Source organism: Moesziomyces antarcticus (assembly GCF_000747765.1).
Source record: "Moesziomyces antarcticus DNA, scaffold: scaffold_v10004, strain JCM 10317, whole genome shotgun sequence".
Classification (NCBI taxonomy): Eukaryota; Fungi; Basidiomycota; class Ustilaginomycetes; order Ustilaginales; family Ustilaginaceae; genus Moesziomyces; species Moesziomyces antarcticus.
The window spans coordinates 536746-555209 of NW_014639006.1; the positions used below are offsets into that span (position 1 = coordinate 536746).

The 18464-nt window shown below is 61.0% G+C and overlaps 8 protein-coding genes across 8 annotated transcripts in view; 4 read left to right on the forward strand and 4 right to left on the reverse strand.

Annotated features, from left to right (window-relative positions):
- Positions 1-257, reverse strand: part of PAN0_004d2319 (uncharacterized protein) — a gene marked incomplete at both ends in the record, with an annotated part of 721 nt that extends 464 nt beyond the window's left edge. Inside the window, one exon of the mRNA XM_014802264.1 lies at positions 31-257. Within this exon, the coding sequence (XP_014657750.1) occupies positions 31-257 (227 nt within the window). The remainder of the gene's footprint in view (positions 1-30) is intronic.
- Positions 258-990: 733 nt separating this feature from the next.
- On the reverse strand, positions 991-2814 carry PAN0_004d2320 (las1-domain-containing protein; the record flags this gene model as incomplete). Its single annotated transcript, XM_014802265.1, has 1 exon — positions 991-2814. One exon carries the CDS (start codon positions 2812-2814, stop codon positions 991-993), a length of 1824 nt encoding a protein of 607 aa, XP_014657751.1.
- Positions 2815-3075: 261 nt separating this feature from the next.
- PAN0_004c2321 (DnaJ-domain-containing protein) lies at positions 3076-4812 on the forward strand (the record flags this gene model as incomplete). The annotated part of the gene is made up of 1 exon (XM_014802266.1): positions 3076-4812. The coding sequence occupies one exon, from the start codon at positions 3076-3078 to the stop codon at positions 4810-4812; it is 1737 nt and encodes a 578-aa protein (XP_014657752.1).
- A 55-nt stretch (positions 4813-4867) lies between these two features.
- PAN0_004d2322 (cysteine proteinase) lies at positions 4868-6943 on the reverse strand (the record flags this gene model as incomplete). Its single annotated transcript, XM_014802267.1, has 1 exon — positions 4868-6943. One exon carries the CDS (start codon positions 6941-6943, stop codon positions 4868-4870), a length of 2076 nt encoding a protein of 691 aa, XP_014657753.1.
- Positions 6944-7252: 309 nt separating this feature from the next.
- On the forward strand, positions 7253-10940 carry PAN0_004c2323 (uncharacterized protein; the record flags this gene model as incomplete). Its single annotated transcript, XM_014802268.1, has 3 exons — positions 7253-7297; positions 7855-8374; positions 8740-10940. 3 exons carry the CDS (start codon positions 7253-7255, stop codon positions 10938-10940), a joined length of 2766 nt encoding a protein of 921 aa, XP_014657754.1.
- A 793-nt stretch (positions 10941-11733) lies between these two features.
- PAN0_004c2324 (uncharacterized protein) lies at positions 11734-12341 on the forward strand (the record flags this gene model as incomplete). The annotated part of the gene is made up of 2 exons (XM_014802269.1): positions 11734-11822; positions 11894-12341. 2 exons carry the CDS (start codon positions 11734-11736, stop codon positions 12339-12341), a joined length of 537 nt encoding a protein of 178 aa, XP_014657755.1.
- A 470-nt stretch (positions 12342-12811) lies between these two features.
- On the reverse strand, positions 12812-13802 carry PAN0_004d2325 (uncharacterized protein; the record flags this gene model as incomplete). The annotated part of the gene is made up of 2 exons (XM_014802270.1): positions 12812-13555; positions 13638-13802. 2 exons carry the CDS (start codon positions 13800-13802, stop codon positions 12812-12814), a joined length of 909 nt encoding a protein of 302 aa, XP_014657756.1.
- Positions 13803-16474: 2672 nt separating this feature from the next.
- PAN0_004c2326 (phosphatidate cytidylyltransferase) lies at positions 16475-18412 on the forward strand (the record flags this gene model as incomplete). Its single annotated transcript, XM_014802271.1, has 1 exon — positions 16475-18412. The coding sequence occupies one exon, from the start codon at positions 16475-16477 to the stop codon at positions 18410-18412; it is 1938 nt and encodes a 645-aa protein (XP_014657757.1).
- Between the last annotated feature and the right edge of the window lie 52 nt (positions 18413-18464).

An 18464-nucleotide genomic window follows, 5' to 3' on the forward strand; every position in this document is an offset into this window, starting at 1 on the left:
CTTACCCTTCTTCGTCATCGTCTTCATCACCCTCCTCCTGTCATGAATGCAAAGTCAGCTATTGTTCCAAAGCGATTGAGGGGAGAAGTGGGGCTGGAACGTACAAAGTCTTCGTCCTCCTCATCATCCTCGTCTTCGTCAGCTACATCCTCGGCGGCTTGCTTTTCGGCGGCCTTGGCAGCATCGCGCTTGTCGTCCTTGACCGACGACTCGATGGAGCCAACATCAGCAGTGTCCTTGGATGTAACCTCGGTCATGTTTGCAGTAAGAAAGTAGATAGAGTGGAGAAGGAAGGGTTCCTATGGGAAGAGATGGAGGAAAGGTATACAGAAGCCTCTATGTGTCCAAGGGGGATTTGAGGGCTCTAGGGATATGCAAAGTGGCCTGGCTGACGAACTGCATCCAAGTTGTCACAGTCTGCAGGCTGCTCACACTCTCGCACTGTGGCATGACAGCGGGCAGCCCAGCTTGGGACGGGGCAGTTTTCCCGCGAGGAAAAGGGCTGTCCATGAGTGCAATCCAACCCGGCGTGAGCTGGAATCGAGCTTACCCTTGGGCCTTTTGTGGAATGGAAAGCGACATTCCAATTTAGGAAGCTGCCTCCCCTCCGTCGCCCAACCGTACTGTAGCCAGGCGGGATCGTCCCAAACCGCTCCGCTGCCCAAAAAGCAAAGATGGTCTGAGCGCACAAAGCACCGACGCGTCACGCTGTGCCTCCACACCCACAACCGCAAAAAGGTCTGCCCTCCCCAGCGCGTCGGCTAGGGCGCAACGACGGTGATCAGTCAGAGGACCCCCCAGCAAGCCGATCAAACATGCACGCTCGATGCGGCTCTGCATGCCAAACATCTACAACCCCCCTCATTTTTCCACGCCAATCGTTCCAGCATATCGGGACACATCGACCCTCAATATCGGGATGCACAATCCAGATTCACTGCGAGCAACACGGCGATTCGACGATGGTTGACATGAGGCATTGCTTGGTGGCTAGATTTCGAGCACGAGGTTCGGGATGCGTCCGTTGAGACAGCCGAACGGCGTCGGGATCCAGTTGGACGGTGCTGCCGACCAGCCCTGCGGCATAGCACTGGCAGCGGAGCCATGGACGTGGTTCGAGCTGGTCTGCGGAGTGTCGTCCATGCTGACATCGGCCACGCGCTCATCGACTGCAAACAGCGTCTGCAGACCATCGAGCCGGCTCTGCATCACATCCAGCTCGGAGGTAAAGTCGCCCTGGCCCAGGTTGGCTTCGAGCTCGGCGGTGGTGACAAAGGCCGAGACGCGGAGCACGGCGATCAAAGGTGCGATGCGCGCCCCGAGCTCGTGGTTGCGCTCGGCGATCAGGTCGAGCAGCCCCGTCGAAGCAGGCAGCTGCAGAGGCAGACACAGCTCGGCCACTTCGACATCGGAGACCAGCGGGCCCACCGATGCTTGCGCATTCGAGGGTGCAAAGCCACTGGCAACAGGGGTCGTGGTGATCAGGTACCGCAGCCACGCCTCGGCGGTCTTGCCATAGCTCGCGTGCGACAGTGCAGCTGTCTTCCAACCCTGCCAGCTCGGGTCGTCTGCCGATGCATCTTGTTCGGCGTCTGCATCGTCGTCGTCTTCGGGGAGGACGGGGCGGCGAAAGGCTACGTCCACAAGCTCCTCGGCGAGGATCTGGCCAAAGATGCGGCCGTATGTCTCGCGCAGGTACGCCAGCAGCGGCGCCCATATCGCCACCACCTCGTCCGGCAGCACCATAGCCTTGCCACTCGCCGAGGCTGACACGCGCTTGGACCGGCTGAGAGGCACGAGGCCGCCGGGTTGCAGCAGCTGGTTGACCAGATCGGCCAGCGCCGATTTCGTGCACTCGTCCACGTCGTCCGGATCCTGGGCGCCCTGCCGCACATCCGCCTCTTCGTCCTTGCCCTTGGTGGCGCGCGCGCGCTCGATGAGCTGCGCGCCGAACTCGGGCTCGAGCGTCCGGATGCGCGACACGAACATGGCGAGCTGCTTGAACAGCCGGCGCACGTCCGCCTTGGCTGCGTTGGCCAGACTGCGATCGCGCGCCACCTTCTTGGCCAGCTCCCGGTAGTCTTTGAGCGTGACATGCAGCTCGCGCAGCGCCTTGGTGCGTTCGCTACGACGCGTCTCTTCCTCTTCGCTCGACGCGGTCGGTGCTGTCGACACGCCGAATTCCACATCGGCTGGTTTGCGAGAGCCACTTGCGTCTGCGCGCGCAGCTTGCGGTTCGTGGTGGGTATCAAAGAGCTGCGGCGCCCAAAAGTGCGTGTGCAGCCAGGCGAGTGCGGCGCGTGCGGCGTGGCGGCAGACGCTGATGCTGGGCAGCTCCTCGTGCGTGGTGGCATGGCGGATCTCGACGAACCACTGCGGCAACCCGATGCGCGCCGCAATCGCCGCGATCGACTGCGCGAATCCACCCGTCTGATGCGAGTCGACCACGCTGTTGACGAACCTTGTCAGCGCCAGACTGTAGTTGAGCCGGACACCCAGCTCGGCACCGCCGCCCATCTGCTCGAGCGCATAGTGCAGCGACGACGTGGCGGGCGGAGCATGCGACTGCGCGGCGATCTGCTGCATGTGTTCATCCAGAATGACGCTCTGTACGAGCAGCGCCGTGGTTTCGACGGCAAACGGGCATGCGGAGCGGTTGATCCATAGCTGGACGAGCGAGAGCGCCGTGTGTCGGTGTGCGCGCGACGAGGCGTTGGACGGCAGCAGCGGCGAATCCGGGTACAGATGGCGGTAGACCTCGAGCAGCTCGGCGTGGCGCGAGTGGAGGAACGGCGACCTCTTGGGCGGCCTCATGGTGTCGAGCTGCAGTGAAGCGCTGGAGAGATGTGATGATGATGGTAGAAGGCTGAGTCGACGAGGCGGAAGGACTAGGTTCAGATGACTACTGGAAAGCTTGATTCTTCCCACAGGGTTCGAGGCGGGTGGGAAATGCAAAAATCCGCACCGGCACCTCCGCTCTCTCTGACACTTCCGCCTCCCGAAATTCTGTACAAAAGTCGGAATCGAAAAAGAAAAAGCCCGATGAGCATTTGAGCCGTTGGAGGGCGGCGAAATATGACGCAGCGCCTCTCTCACGCGACACTGAGCTATCGCTGCTGCTGCACCGCCGCCCTGCTGTGCCCCTTTGTTGGAGCGATTTGCAATCAACACTTTCGACTCACTACCACCACCACCACCACCACCACCACCACCACCACCACCACCACCACCACCACCACCACCACCATCACTACCACCGCCTTCACCGCCGTCTCCTTCTTCACCCNCCACCACCACCACCACCACCACCACCACCACCACCACCACCACCACCACCATCACTGTCGCGCAATCATGGCATCGATAAATGTCGCATCGCGGCCGAAGCAGCCGTACGTCTCGGTATCGTGCCCGTACACAACATGCCGCTCGTCAATCGAGTACCTGCCGCCGTCGGCCGCCGAGCTCGCAGCGCTGCCGTCGCACGAGACCTCGTTCACCGTCACATGCTGCACGTGCTCCAAGCAGTTCGAGCCTCCGGGCGCGACCAAGCTCGTGCGCGATGCACGCAAGTCGGGCGGCAAGGACGTTGCGCGCAAGCGGCGCATCGGCACGGACGACAATCCGCTCGACATGACGTACTACGACATCCTGGGCGTGCCGGCCTCAGCGACGCTCGAGGAGATCAAGAAAGCGTACCGCAAGCTGGCGATCAAGCTGCATCCGGACAAGAATCCCAACGATGCCGAGGTGGAGGAAAAGTTCAAGGCGCTCGCGACGGCGTACCATGTGCTGTCGGATGGCGAGTTGCGGCACAAGTACAACGAGTTCGGTGCGAGCACGCCCGGGTTAACGCCCGAGGACGGGTTCGTAGATCCGGAGGAGGTTTTCGGGTCGCTGTTTGGCGGTGAGCGCTTTGCGGACATCATCGGGACGATTTCGATCGGCAAGGATATGAAGGAGGCGTTGCAGCAGGATTCGGACGATCTCGAGCGTCAGGCGAATGGCGAAGAGGTGGCTGCTGGCGAAGGGTCGACCAAGCCCGTGTTGACGCCGGAGCAGAAGGCGGCCAAGGAGGAGAAGGAGCGCGTGCAGGCGGCGGAGCGCGACAAGCAGCGGCAACAACGCGTCGCAAAGCTCGTCGAGAAGCTGGTGCGTAAGCTGAGCATCTATACGGAGAGCATCCGGAGCGCCAACGATCCGACGCTCGAGCGCGAGGTGGAAAAGTCCTTCCGCGAAATCACGCGCATCGACGCCGAGGAGCTCAAGCACGAATCGTACGGCGTGGAGCTTCTGCATGCGGTCGGCTTCGTCTACTCTGCCAAGAGCAAGCACTATCTCGCCAGCACCGGTTTTCTCGGCTCTTTCGGCGGAGTCTTTCACTCTGCTGCATCGAGCATTCACGTCGTGCGCGAGACCGTGTCGACGGTACGGGCGGCGTTGGAGCTCAAGAGTGTCTTTGAGGAGTTGGCCAAGGCGGAAGAGCAGGGGATCACGGTGGAGCGCAAGCGCGAGCTCGAGGAGCAGGCCGCCGAAAAGGGCATGCGTGCCCTCTTCAAGGGCGCCAAACTCGAGGTGGAGAGCGTGATCCGCGAAGTCAGCGAAGCGGTCCTCTACGACGCAAGCATCGGGAAGGAGACCCAGAGACTGCGTGCGCAGGCGCTGGGCATTGTGGGCGAAATCTACATGGCCGTCAAGAAGGACGACGACAAACCCGCCGAGGTGGAAGACTATGTCAAGGTCGACACTCAAGCGTCCAAACAGCGCGAAAACGCACAGAGTCACAGCTCTCCACCCCAGAATCCGTGGTAAATGCGAAACCTTTTGCGGATTGCCATTTTGTACTTTGTGTGTGTGCGGAGCGGGGTTAGGGGATTGGTGGTGTGCTCCATCGGTGGACAGTGCGTGGGCGCATTCGGAGCGTCGGTGCGGGACTAGCCCGTTGCGAGGCGCTTGCGCTTTCGCCCTCGCTGTGAGGGCCCTCGCTCTTGATCGCGCTGGCAATCGCCTGTTGCATGGCCGCATAGTCTGCACCCTGTGGCAGCTGAATCGGTTGCTGAGCGGGGACAGCGCTGGCGGGCATGAGCTCATAGAAGAGCATATACGGATTCTCCTGTTTGACGTGCCCAATCGTCGTGCGCGATACGCTCTCGTCTGAAATCCGCAACCACGTCTCGTCTTCCTCCTCGCCCACACCCTGCAACCCAGCCGACTCCTGCACTCGCTTAAAGGCGACATAGTGTCCGAACGAGTGCGATCCATAATGCACCACGATCGCCGCCAGCCTGTAAATCGCCGCCACCTGACCCTCGTCTCCACCCGCGCCATTCGCATTCATGGCTTGCCGGCCATCCAGCGAGATGCTTCCCTGCAGCGTGAACTGAGCCAAATCAAGGTACTCTGGAAACAGCACGTGGCGGTTGTTCTTGGCGGGAGCCCACGCAGATGCCGAGTAGGAGGAGCGATTCAAATGCAGCGCCAGGATGCGCGGCGGTCTCGACACCATGATCTGCTTGGTCGACAGTCGGCTGATCGTCTTCTTGAGCTGCACATTGTTCAGCACGTTGTGCCACGGCGATGCCGGGTCCTCGGCCGCCTGCTTCAACTCGTCCTCCGAAAGCCCCGACTCGATGATGCGCGTCAGCCTGGCTTCTTTCGACCTGAGCTGCGCGAGCCTCTTCTTCTTTGCCGGGGTCATGCCTCCGTTGGCCGAGCCATTCGCCTCGCCGTTCTTGAGCTTGCCATTCTGCTTCGAGTCCAGCGCAGGCGCCCGTGCGGCCAGATCGATCCGGATGCTCTGCAGCGTGTTGCGCAACGTGCAGTTCCAACAGATCCAGTCGACCTGCTCCAAGTCGGACCACAGCGCCAGACACTCTTGGAGCGAGCACGCCGAGGTGCCGGTGAGCTCCGAGGTGCGTGTGCGCACATTCATCGGCGGCACCGAGAGCGAGATCTCGGAGGCGGAAAAGTGGCGGATGGCCTCGCAGTAGCCGCAGTCGAGGCAGATGGTGCGCTGCGCCAGCAACGCGTCGAACGGCGAGATCATAAGCGTCTCGCTGCCGCCTGCGCCCATGTCGTCGCGGCGTTTCGATGGGTCGCCGCCGGATCCAGGTGCAAGATGATGCAGAGAGAGGAGCGAGGAGCTAGCCGGCAAGATGCCGTTGGCTTGTGCTGGATCTGCATAGACGGCGCGACCGCTCCACGGTAAAGAGGGCGCCATGAGGGCTCGAAGACCGGCCTGCTCCGAGTCGAGAGCGTCGGCCTTGTCGTTTTGGATTGCCTTTGCCTCGGCATCGACGGCTTCGTTGAGGAGTGCAAAGAGCTCATGGGCATCCTGCTGCTGGTGAGCCCCAACGAGACTGCGGATGGATGAGGACGGCAGGTTCTGGAGCGCCCTCACGAGCTGTACGGGATTGATGGCCGCATTGCGTTCGGCTGGTGTGACGAGCTCCTGGACAAGCTCGAGCAGGGCATCGATGACGGGTGTTGGCGTGTCCCAACGCTCGGCCTCGTCGACAAGAAAGGCGAGATACGTGCGGAAGAGCGCGAGCGATGATATAGACTGAAGGGTCGAGTTGAAGAAGCACGTGTTGCCGGTATTCCGCAGCCCCTTGTACTTTGGATTCGCCAGTCGAGGCTTGGCAGCTGCTGCGAATGTGCTGGAAGATGACGAGGCGGTCGAGCGCGCACGCCGGAGCGACTTGGAAGCCGCGTTGATGTCCTTTGCCGATGCCGAGGGGGTGTATGGATGGAGGCGCGAGGCGGCGTGCAGGCCCGGTTTGAGCATGTCTTTGTAGGCGAGCGTCACAAGCAGGACGAGCAGAAGAGCGCCAAGGGCTATCGCAGCCTGGACGGCCAAGGTGACGGGAAACGGAAGCACGCCCAACAGCGGATAGGCTGGGCTGGCCGTAGGTTTGACGAGGACGAAGCGATAGTCTCCCATGCCCGCGGACGCTCCTGCTACACCCCGAGCGGCGCTAATGGCTCCATCCGCCGGCAGCTGTGTGAGGTCGGATGTTGGAGGCTTGTACGATAGCAGGGGCGGGAGAGGCTAGACTGGCTGGGACGAGATGAAGGTCCAGATGATGCATTGCATGGCACCCACGAAGCGGCTCGAGCTTTCTTTTTGGCTTTGGCTGGGCTGGAAGGAGTCGCCAAAAATCCAAAATCGGGAAATCCAAGCTCAGCTGGTGTGGGTGTCGTCATTTTTCGCGCACCTCCACCTGTGTGGGCGCGGACCGCCTTAACATCGATGAGGAGAGCGCTTGACCTGCCCGATGCAGGTTGGCTCTTTACGGTAAGCGCTTTGGCCGGCGATGTGAACGATTTAGGCTGCTCAGCCGCGAAAACAGGGTCGCCGGCGCGGCTTGACAAGCTCGCCCGTGTTGCAGCGGGCAGCGATGGCACCAAGCATATGATGGATCGCCTACGATGGATTGCCTACACTATAGCCTCGCCAGCTTGCGATGGTGCATCGCGATGCGGTGACAACAGATCGGCGGGCCAGGACGACGAGGAGCTGCCTCGGTTGAACTCGTGCCTGCTAGCTAGCTAAAGTAGCCAGCTACCGTAGCTGGAGTCAGCCAACTGCATTCAGCGCGCTCGTTCGCTGCTGAAAGGCGCTTGCTTGATGAAATATGCAGGCTGAGGTCGATGGCACGTCTGAATATGATTGGGCGCTGCATGCAGCTGCGCGAATACAGTCTGCGCGCAGATTGTATTGGAAGCCTTTTGAATTGACTTTACATCGGGACCGTTGCGCCAGCTGCTTGGGCTCGATGACCGCTCGTGTGCCCTTTTGCAGAATCAATCAGTTTCTGAAGATGGCTGTTGAGCTGGGCCTGGGCGCTGCAGCCCGATGCGCTCAAATGCAGACTGCGCCCGCCTGCCGCTGCTGTGCCTCGACTCGAGCGCAATCGCAATCGACTCGCTCGCCTCGCTGAGCTCCCCCGCCTTGGGGCCCTGAATTGCTGGAGCAACGACCGACCAACCGAGCGAGACCGCGGCAGGCGCGCGGCGGTGCGGCGGTGCAGTGGTGTAGACAAGCTCGCTGCTGCTGCTGCTGCTGCTGCTGCTGCTGCTGCTGCTGCCGCTCCACGGCGCGCGCTCCAGCCAGGTCTCGCTCGCAGCCTCGCCTCGCGCTGCCGCCCATCTCGCCATGCAGCGCTATCCCCGCGTCTCGAGCTCGCTCTCGGCGCCCGTTCGCGGTCGATCGCCCCTGGCTCTCGTGCCTTGCCTCGCCTCGCCTCGCCTCGCTCCTGGTGGCTCTCTCTCGAGATACGACGCTTAGCTGTCCTCCCCCACTTTCTTGAACCTGCTCTCACGATCACCAACTCTCTTACCGTCCGTTCCTCGCTCGCCGCTGCATCTGGTCGTTCGTGGCAGAGACCCGTCGGATTGGTCCGAAGTCCAAAGTCGACGCGACATCCATCACATCGCTCTTCACACGCCTCGCATCCGACTCGGCGATTCTCCGATACGAGCCCATCCAGCCCGACTGCCACCTGGCTTGATCACATCAACTGCATTCACTCGCCTCGCCTTCGGCTTCCATCCGACCACACGCACGTCTCTTTTCCTGTCACACGCCCTGACTCACCATCCACGCCACCCCAGCGTGATTAGTGCTCTTACCAGCGCTTTGCCACGCAATCCCGACGCTGCCCTTTCTTGTCACAATTCTATCGCAAGGTCATCTGATCGCGGATCTTCCCCGAATCGCTCGGCGTTGCTTTACAGTCTCTAGCTGCTCCCATCGCATTCAAAGCTCCAACCTCCGTCTCAATTCGTCTCAACTACATCTGCGCAATCCACAAACCGCAACAGAGCTGTTCGCAAGTGCTCCGATCACAAGTCCGAGCTCAAGGGAGATGGACATGCATGCCACCATGTCTGCCTATCAGGGTTCCGGTGCCAACAGCCCTGCCATCGGCCACGGCCCCACCCATCAGTTCTCCAACCCCATCCCCGGAACCTCGCTCACCGCACCAGCCTCGCCATCCGGCGCCTACACCGCCTCGGCACTCGCCTATGCCAACGCCCAGCTCTCGCAGTATGCCGCCACGGGCGGTGCCGCTGCCATCCCCGCCCACCTCAATCCGCATGCGTTGAGCTCCGCCCTCTCCGACTACTCGATCAGCCTGCCCAACTCGGCCGCCTCGTCGCCCGGCGCCACGCCGCGTCGTCTGCCCGGCACAGGCACCTCCACACCGGGCGGAAACTCGCGCGTCGCCGCCAGCGCCATCACCGGCAAGCGTCTCAACTGGAGCGAGATGATCTGCCAGACCATCGCAGAGAGCGAGAGCGGTCGCCTCGTCATCCAGGATCTCTTCGAGGGCATGTGCGCCAAGTTCCCCGAGATCCGCGAGTGGGCCTTTGGCAAGGACTGGGAGGCGCGCGTCAAGAACCGCATCAAGTCGACGCTCTCCATCAAGGGCAACCTCTTTGTCAAGGTGCCCAGGCCCAGCAGCGCTGCCGGCAAGGGCAGCTGGTGGACGCTCAGTCCCGAAGCCCAAGAGGCGTGGAAGACAGGCCGCGTGGCCAATGTGGTGAAGAACAACGCCCACAGCCGCGCCGGCAGCGCCGGCCCGAGCTCCATCCACGGCTCGCCCGTGCGCACCGTCAGCTCCAAGTTTGGCCCGGCCTCGCACGCGGCGAACCCACCTTACCTCATTCAGAACTCGCATACGCACCAGAACCACAGCCAGCGCACCTCGCCGCTTGGTCTCGGCCTCAACCAGACCGCGCAGTACCACTCTCCGCTCGCCAACAACTTTAATTTCGGCGACTCGATGTCCATGATGCCCAACAGCGCGTCGCAGCCCAGCGCCCTGCCCAGCAATCTGGCGCTTGGCGGTGGAAACGACGATGCCAACCTCAGCCTTGGTCAGCCACAGCAGCAGCAGCAACAACAACAACAGCAGCAGCAGCCTGTCAGCTCGCAGTCCATGCAGGACCAGGCACAGAGCGCGCAAGCCACCATGGCGCAGAACTTTGCCAACCTGGGTTTCATGCAGGCCAATGCACCGCAGCCGCTCGGCTCGGCACAGAGCGTGCCCCACCTCGGCGGTCCGCAGTCGATGCCCTTCCCTGCGCAGGGTCAAGACCTGTCCGCCGCCAACTTGGCAGCGTTTGCCAACTTTACCAACACCGACTATTCGGCGCTATTTGCAGGCATCCCCGGCTTTGACGCCAGTGCGTTTGCCAATGCGACGAATGGCAACAACAACAACGGCCAAGTCAATCTGGGAATGGGCGCGTACAACATGGAGCAGAACAATCACCCATTCGGCGGCAGTCTGCCTGGCGCGTACACGCTGCTCCAGAATCAGCAGCAACAGCAGCAGCAGCAGCAGCCTCAGCAACAGCAGCAGCAGGCTCAAGGCGGCAACAACAACAACAACAACAACATGATGTACCCGGGTTTCGGCGCTGGCATGTACGCGAATCTGCAGCAAGGCTCGCAGCCGATGGGCGGAGGGCAGCCGCAACGGCAGGACGCCGACCAGAGCCAAGCGCAGAACAACTCGTCGCAGCAGTCTCAGCAGCAGCAGCAGCAAGGGCAGCCTGCATCGCAGCCGCAGCAGCCCCAGCAACAACAACAACAACAACAACAACAACAACAACAACAACAACAGCAACAGCAAGGGCAGCAGGCTGGCCAGAACAACAACACCAACGGCGGCGGCGGGATGGCCTCGGGCTTCACAGGCAACTTTGCGGGCTCGAGTCCTTTCGCGCCGAGTAACGGGCTCGAGGGGCCGTCGCCTGCGGACTCGACGTGGTTTTCGTTTACGCCGCTGGTGCAGGCGACGCCCGACGCCAACGACACCTCGTCGGCGCTCGGTCAGCTCGGCGGGGAAGGCTCGCGCAAGCGTCGCACCTCGGACACTCTGCGCGACCTGAACGACTTTCAGCTGCCACCACCCCAGTCCTCATAGATACCTTTTTGTTTCGGCTTTCCTCCTCTCTCTCTCTCAACAAAGGCGCACCAATGTATCCTTATTCTTATCCCTCGTCGTCCCCTTTTTTTCTTTCAATGAAATCCTCTCTCTAAAGTGGATTGGCAGTGTTTCGGCAATGTCTGTTTTGAGTGAGGTTTTGTCGCTGCACCACCGACTCGTGCCCACGCTCCAGTCGTGCAACTCCCTGTGGCACTGCAATAGCACACTGTGCCTCTCACTAATCCGCTCTTCCACCTACACCACATAACGTTAGTGGAGGTCAGGTTTATATTCGGCATAGGAGGAGGTGCAAGCCTTTACCATCCCCCGCTCTTGCTTGGGTGTGGCTGTCTCACCGCCTTGCGTGTTGAGATAGCCCTTCCTCTGCTGGTGATGACACAGTTCATCCCACTTTCGCTTCACCTCCGGGGGGAACGAGCACCGACGTCTCTTTCCTTTTGGCCTCCAGAATCAGCTTGCTCATTGAAAGGCGCTCGAATTTCGCTTCGGAGAAGCTCAACGCTTGACCATGCTCGCACTTGGGTAAAAGACGACGATCAAATAGAAGCAGTTGGCAAAGATCAAACGAGCTACTCGAGTGGGAAAGCCACACGGATTCTGCGATCCGAATAGCACTTACGCATACAGCAGTGTGAATCAATGACCGCCACACTCGTCGACACAAAGAAGGATTTCAGGGACAGGGTCGCATTCGTACAGACAAGACGCAAAACAGCGCATAGACTCCTCATGTCAAAAGGAGTGCAAGGGGTCTTGGTCGCATCGGCCAATGCTCACCCAACCCAAACAGTCCCCACACTCCACACACTACTCTAAAACCCCCAGTCTCCAAGACACGATCAAGGTTGCGTTGAGTAAGTACTCGCTCTGCTGCTGCTGGCACATGCGAAACGACACCACTCTCAACACAAACCCATCGCACGCTCAAGTCCCAACTTGACGCTCCCTAACGCCCTGCGTGGCAAATCTAGCTCCTCGCGCATCCAAGCGACCGAAACAACCATCAGCCCTTTTCTACCGCTGCACGTCCAGACCGTCAACAGCCACGACTCCAACAAAGACGAGCCGGATATGAGCGTCGACCCAGATACGACCAAATCCCGTGGAACCGCACGTGGCGCGGTGAATGCGATCAAGATCTGTACGAGCAGGCTGCGCACCAAGTCGCTCATCCGAGTCGACAAAATCAAGCCCCTCTCCACACGGCTCCTCGTCTCACAGGCACACAGCACAAACAACATCGACCAGGCTGCATCCATCACGGATCATCTCGAGCATGCATTTGATCGACCGCTCACATTTGCGAAAACGCAAATCCCAAGCTCGGCAGCACGCCCAAGTCCCCGCTCTCCACGCTTCATCCCGGTCGAAAAGTAGAATCGCGCTCCACGCGGCTCCTCATCTCGGCACCACACTGAAGGACATTAGGAACCGGGATGCATTCGTCACGCGAGAGCCGACAGCAAAGGGCGGAAAGAATCGTCACGGGCGTCAAAGGCGGGTGTGCGCGCGCAGGATCGCTGCGCGCTCGCCTATCTATTAAGAGTGCAGATTGGGGGCGGAGAAGGGCTTGTTGGAGAGAAAAGGTATGTCGCTACGCGGAGACGGGGGAATCATCGTGCATGATCGAACCTTGTCGGGTTCGGGGGGGTATAGCCAGACCAGGGATAGCGTTGGGCGCACGACGACGACGGCGGGGTGAGCGTCGCCGTGCGTTGGTACCCAGCAAACAAAAAGAACCGAGCGAGGACAAAGACAAGAAATCAGGAGAGCCAGACCCGGGAGGAGGAATCCGAGAAGGGCATGCGAAGAATCCAAAGAAAAGGGGAGGAAGGCGAGGGGGCTGCTTAGGCGGCGGCAGCGACGGGAGCCGCCGACTCGGGAGCCTTGACGGCAGGGGCGGCAATCACGGCGACGGGCTCGGGGGCGGCGGTGACGTCCTCGGCGACCTTCTCCTCGACGGGAGAGGCGGTCTCCTCCTCGGCAGCGGCGGCCTCGGCGGCGGCGGGCTTCTCCTCCGACTTCTTGGGGGCGGCCTTGGCGAAGAGGGCGCCAAACTTGCCGCTGAGACGACGGCCGAGCTTGATCTTCTGGGCGGCAACGTCGGGGGCGGGAGCGTCCGCCTTGGCCGACTCGTCGATCTTGACGTCCTTGGCGGCGGCCTCCTCGGTGGTGGTGGCAACAGCGGGAGCAGCGGCCTCCTCGGTGGCGGCAGGGGCGGCGGCCTCGTCGACGGCGGCGGGGGCCTCGACGGCAGCCTCGGTGGTGGTGGGCTCAGCAACGGCGGCGGTCTCCTCGGTAGCAGGGGCGGCGGCGCCGTCGGTGGCAGCGGCCTCCTCGACGACGGGCTCCTCCTTGGTGGCGGCGGTCTTCTCCTTCTTGGCGGTCTTCTCCTTGAAGGCGCCGATGAGCTTGCCGATGAACGACTGGCGCTTCTCCTTCTTGGGCGAGGCCTCCTTGGCGGCAACCTCCTCGGTGGCAGCAGCGGGCTCCTCCTCGGTAGCGGCGGCGGCGACGGGAGCAGCGGTCTCCTCGGTCACGGCAGCCTCAGTGGCAGGCTCGGCGGCAGTCTCGACGGCGGCGGGGGCAGCCTGATAACGCAAAAAGAGAATTGCGAGTGACGGTCAGTGCTGTGAAAAAAATGCGGAATGGATAGAGAGTGGGGTTACGTACGGTCTCGGTAGCAGCAGGGGCCTCCTCGACGACGGGGGCGGCCTCAGCAGCGACGGGGGCAGCCTCGACGACGGGAGCGGCAGTCTCCTCGACGGCAGGGGCGGGGGCGGCGACCTCCTCGACGGGAGCGACGACAGCGGGGGTGGTCTCGGGAGCGGCAGACATGGTGAATATGAGAGAGTGGTCGAGAGGGGTATAGGTCGAGGTTGGTTACGACGATTGAGATGGATGGAGAGGAGGGGAGAGGCAAGGCGATAAGCGACGGGCAGTCGAGTATATAAAGGTGATTGGGGCGGGAGCGCTGGCGAGGCCAAGGCTGAGCACGCCAAAGGCGAGCGGAAAAGAGCATTCGCTGTCTTTCGTTGCCTTTCTCTCGCCGAGGCGGCCACACGCCACACCAGCACACCAGCACACCAGCACACCAGCACGCACGCACGCACGCACGCCGCCAAGGGAAGGGACAGCGAGGCAGCGAGAGGAGGAGGCCGGTGCAGATCCATTGTGCCCCCTTTCTCTCCCTCTCTCTTTCGGGCATCACACGCGCGTCACGCACCAGTCACACGCCCTCACAGGCAGGCAGTCACACCTGCCGTGGCATGCCGTGGCACCTGCACAGAGGGGAGGAGGGGGAGAGAGTAAGTTTGAGTGGCGGTGGGTTGCGCTTGCGGTTGGGCTCAGCCGAAAAGAAGCTGCTCGAGTGCAGTCGGAGGTGCAGGTGTTGCGGCGCAGCAGGCGTGTCAAATGAAGCCTGACGCAAGTGGGCGAGGCTCGGGCGCGCGCGCACTCGCTCTCTGTGATAGGCTCACCCTCTCACTCTCGCCCTGCGCAGCACCCGCAGAGGTCTGGCGCCACCCGACGAGTGTTGGAGGAGGAGGCGGGCCGAGCCGCGTGCATTCGGGTGGGTACAGTGTCGTGATCCGCGTTGCATCGGCACGAGAGGCAGGGGCGGCTTGCAGAGGCAAGGGGCGAGCTGCAGCACTTTGTTCGTTTAATTAATTGGACAGCCCGCCAGCAACACTCCAACAAAAAAAAAAAAAAAAAAAACTTAAAAAAAAGATAGGGTGTTGGCAAGGGTCGTCGGAAGAGAGGGCTCGATCCAGTGTGAAACCGCCTTTTTTTTCGAGAGCGGCCTCGTGATTGTTTGCGACGGCCCGCTTCGTGTGCCGCGTTCGGATAGGCTGCGGGTGTGAAGCAGCTGCATATTCTTACGCGCCGGCATCCGCCCGTTGGACAGTTGAGACAACACAGCTGAGTTCCCTGCAACCTCTTTTCTTTGCTGCTTAACTCTACGGAAACGCGACGTCAGATCGAGGTGTCGGTAGGGTGCCGAATTCACTTCCCTCTGGCTTACGCTGAATGCTCGACCCTGCGCCACTGCGGTGCGGATTCAGTGTGGCGGGCTGACCATCGTTTTTTTTTCTGATTGCGTGTGCATCAAGTCGGATTTTCTCGTGCATCAGACGTGCATCGAATTGGGAATGCTGCACTTTCTCGACATCTCCGTCGGCCCTCTTCCGTCTCTCACTCAAGCCTGTGATGATCCCTTGGCACCCCTGCGCTTGGACCTTGCCACCCGATCGCCTGACGCCAGATGAAGAGTGCGCGCTCTGAAAAAGTCGGTCGAATGCCGTCGTGGATGTCGTTACCAACGGTGCCGAACGTCGCGTCTCGCTTGCATCTTTGCCAGGGCGATCAGGGTTCAGCTGGCCGGGCCTTTTTTTTTCTTTTTCTTTTTCTTTTTTTTTGTTATTTCATTTCTCTCCAGCTGCACCGATCCCCTGACGGAATCCAAGGCAGCGTCCGAACGCCCGACGTCGCGCGCGCGTGCTGGGTGTGATCTTGCATCTGACAGCTTGGCATTGGCAGTTCGAGCCCATGCTAGTCAATCTGTACGACTTTCTCCCTGCACACAATCTGGCAAATGCTACTGGTCGCATCGAGTTTGATGTGAGTTGGTTCAAACTTTCAATCTCTACCGCAGGCGTCAGTTGAAGGGTCGCAGCAACACCGCAAGCCCAAGTTTGGTGGTGTGGCTGCGTGTTTTCTGCACGGAGCCTCTCTCTCATTGAAATTTTCCGTAGCGGCGCTCGAAAAAAAAAACGGCCACAGCCAAACGAATCGATAGCGCCGGACCTCCTCTCCTTTCCCCTGCCTTGGTCGCAGGAGCAATGAGGACGAGTGCGGTGCCTGCACGTCGGAAGCATGCGCAGGGCGCTAGAAGAACAAAAAGAGACGAGTCATTCGGCTCTGGCGAGGCGACCGACGAGGTGCATGCGCCATGCACGAGCTGCATCCTGATCGACCCGCTGCAGCCAATAAGACAGCCAACACGCGCACACACCCACCGCCCGCCCCCTTTGTTTTTCAGGCATCGGGCGCCCCGAGTCCAGTTTGCAAACTCGACCACCCGCTTGGATCGTGACGAGCATCTTGGCGGAAGAATACTTGGAACTGTTAGACCGTTAGCTCTTGCAAGAGTGTGTCGTCACGGCTCTAACACGTTGAAACTCGCGCCTCAATTTCACGCTTCACGCACCCGCTGCTCGTCACCGCGGCCGACTGACAGTGCTGCCAGGAAGGCGCCTCCACACCGCCTCTGTTTCGCCGCAATTGGAACGCAGGCGGGAGCGCAGTGCAAATTCTTCTTGTCGCCCCGTCGATCGAGTGACGCCCAAAAGCGAGCAAAAGCGAGTGGCCCGTCCGCCCAGCACCGATCAAGTGCTGTGTGCTCTCGCTCGTCATCCTTCCAACCACATCCATCCATCCATCTCTCTCTGTCTATCAACGTGGACGAGCGCTTCTCCCTTGGATCCTCCCCACGTTTGCCATCAATCACAATGGCTACCAACGGAGGCCGCTTTGCCTCGCGTACCGCCTTCGAGGCACTCCAGGTCGAGGAAATCGAGTCGGACGAGGAAGAGGTGGTCGAGCAGCAGCAGCAGCCTCAAAAGCAATCTTCGCCTGCAAAGCCTTCCGCACCCGCCACCGCCAAGAAGCAGGCTGCAAAGGACAAGGCTGCCGGCGCCAATGCAAACGCCAAGGTCGAGTCGGGTGCGAAGCCGGTGCACCCCGCCAGCACCCCCAACGCCAACGCCGACGACGCCGCTGCTGCCGCTGCACCCGCTCCCGTAGCTCAGCTGCAAAACGGCTCCAACGGCCAGCAGTCTCTGCCTTCCGCTGCGGCTGAAAAGCTCGGAGCCCAGAGCAAGGTCACTCCTACGCCGCCTGCACCCTTTGCTGCCTCGGCACCCAAGCAGGCCGCTGCTGCTCCCGCTGCTGCTCCTGCTGCCGCTCCCGCCCCCAAACAGGAGCAGCCCAAGCCAGCTGTCCAGCCGCAGTCCATCCTGGCGCAGGCTTCCAAATCGGTTGCTGCTGCCGGCAAGGAGGCAGTGCAGACCACCAAGTCGCACATCGCACCGCGAGCTGCGCAGCCCGAAAAGCAAAAGGCGCCAGCGAACGAGAGCGCCGAGGACGCAGCGGCGGCGGCCAAGGCCAAGTGGAAAAAGATCTACGAGCGAACGCTGTTCACGTTCATCATGATCGGCGCGTTCATTGCGCTTCTGCTGCTGGGCCATCCGTACATGATCCTGCTGGTCATGGTGTCGCAGACGCTCGTGTACCGCGAGATTGTGGCGCTGTTCAACATTCCGGGTCGTCCGTCGGTGACGGGCGGTGGACGCTCGAGCCGCATGTCGTCCGCACCCACCAGCGCGGCGACGAGCGAGGTGGACGACGACGAAGAGGACGAGCGCATCCGCAGGCGTCTCGAGGGCCGCCGCGAGGAGCTGTGGTCCAAGTCGCTCAGCTGGTACTTTTTCGCGGTGGCCAACTACTTTTTGTACGGCGAGTCGATCATCTACTACTTCAAGCACATCGTCTTTGTGGACGCCTACTTTATCCCGTTCGCCCGGCACCATCGATTCCTGTCGTTCATGCTGTACGTGTTTGGATTCATGGCGTTTGTGTCGAACCTCAAGCGGCGCAACCTCAAGCATCAGTTTGGGCTGTTTTGTTGGGTGCACATGTCGCTGCTGCTCATCGTCTTCTCGAGCCACTTTATCGTCAACAACATCCTCGAGGGTCTGATTTGGTTCTGGGTGCCGGCGTCGCTGGTCATTTGCAACGACGTGTTTGCCTATATTTGCGGCATGACGTTCGGCAAGACACCGCTCATCGATCTCAGTCCCAAGAAGACGGTCGAGGGATTTGTGGGTGCGCTCGTGGTGACCGAGGTGTTTGCCTACGGTTGGGCAACCTTGTTCCAGCGCTTCAACTACATGATCTGCCCCGCGGTCAGTCTGGGCATGAACGCCTTCAAGGAGATCACGTGCGAGCCCAATCCGGTCTTCCACTGGCATTACCTCTCGCTTCCGCCTGCGGTGTCGTCGTTGGCATCGTCCGTGGTGGGTCACAGGGTGTCGGCGCTGCCGTGGACGTATTTCCAGCTGCATGCGCTCGTCATGGCTGCCTTTGCCAGCTTGGTCGCGCCGTTCGGAGGATTCTTTGCGAGCGGCTTCAAGCGCGCGTTCAACATCAAGGACTTTGGCGACAGCATCCCCGGCCACGGTGGACTCACCGACCGATTCGACTGCCAGTTCCTCATGGGCCTCTTTTCGTACGTCTACTACTCGTCGCTCATCCGCGAGCACCATGTGACCGTCGGATCCGTGCTCCAGACCGTTGTGACGCAGCTCACGCTCGACGACCAGCTGGAACTCTACTCGGAAATCAGCCGCTACCTCGTGGGCCAGGGCAAGCTGCCCAAGGCCCGATGAGCTGCCCATCTCGTCCCAAACCCTTTGCTCCCTTCCCTGCTCTTCTCCTGTA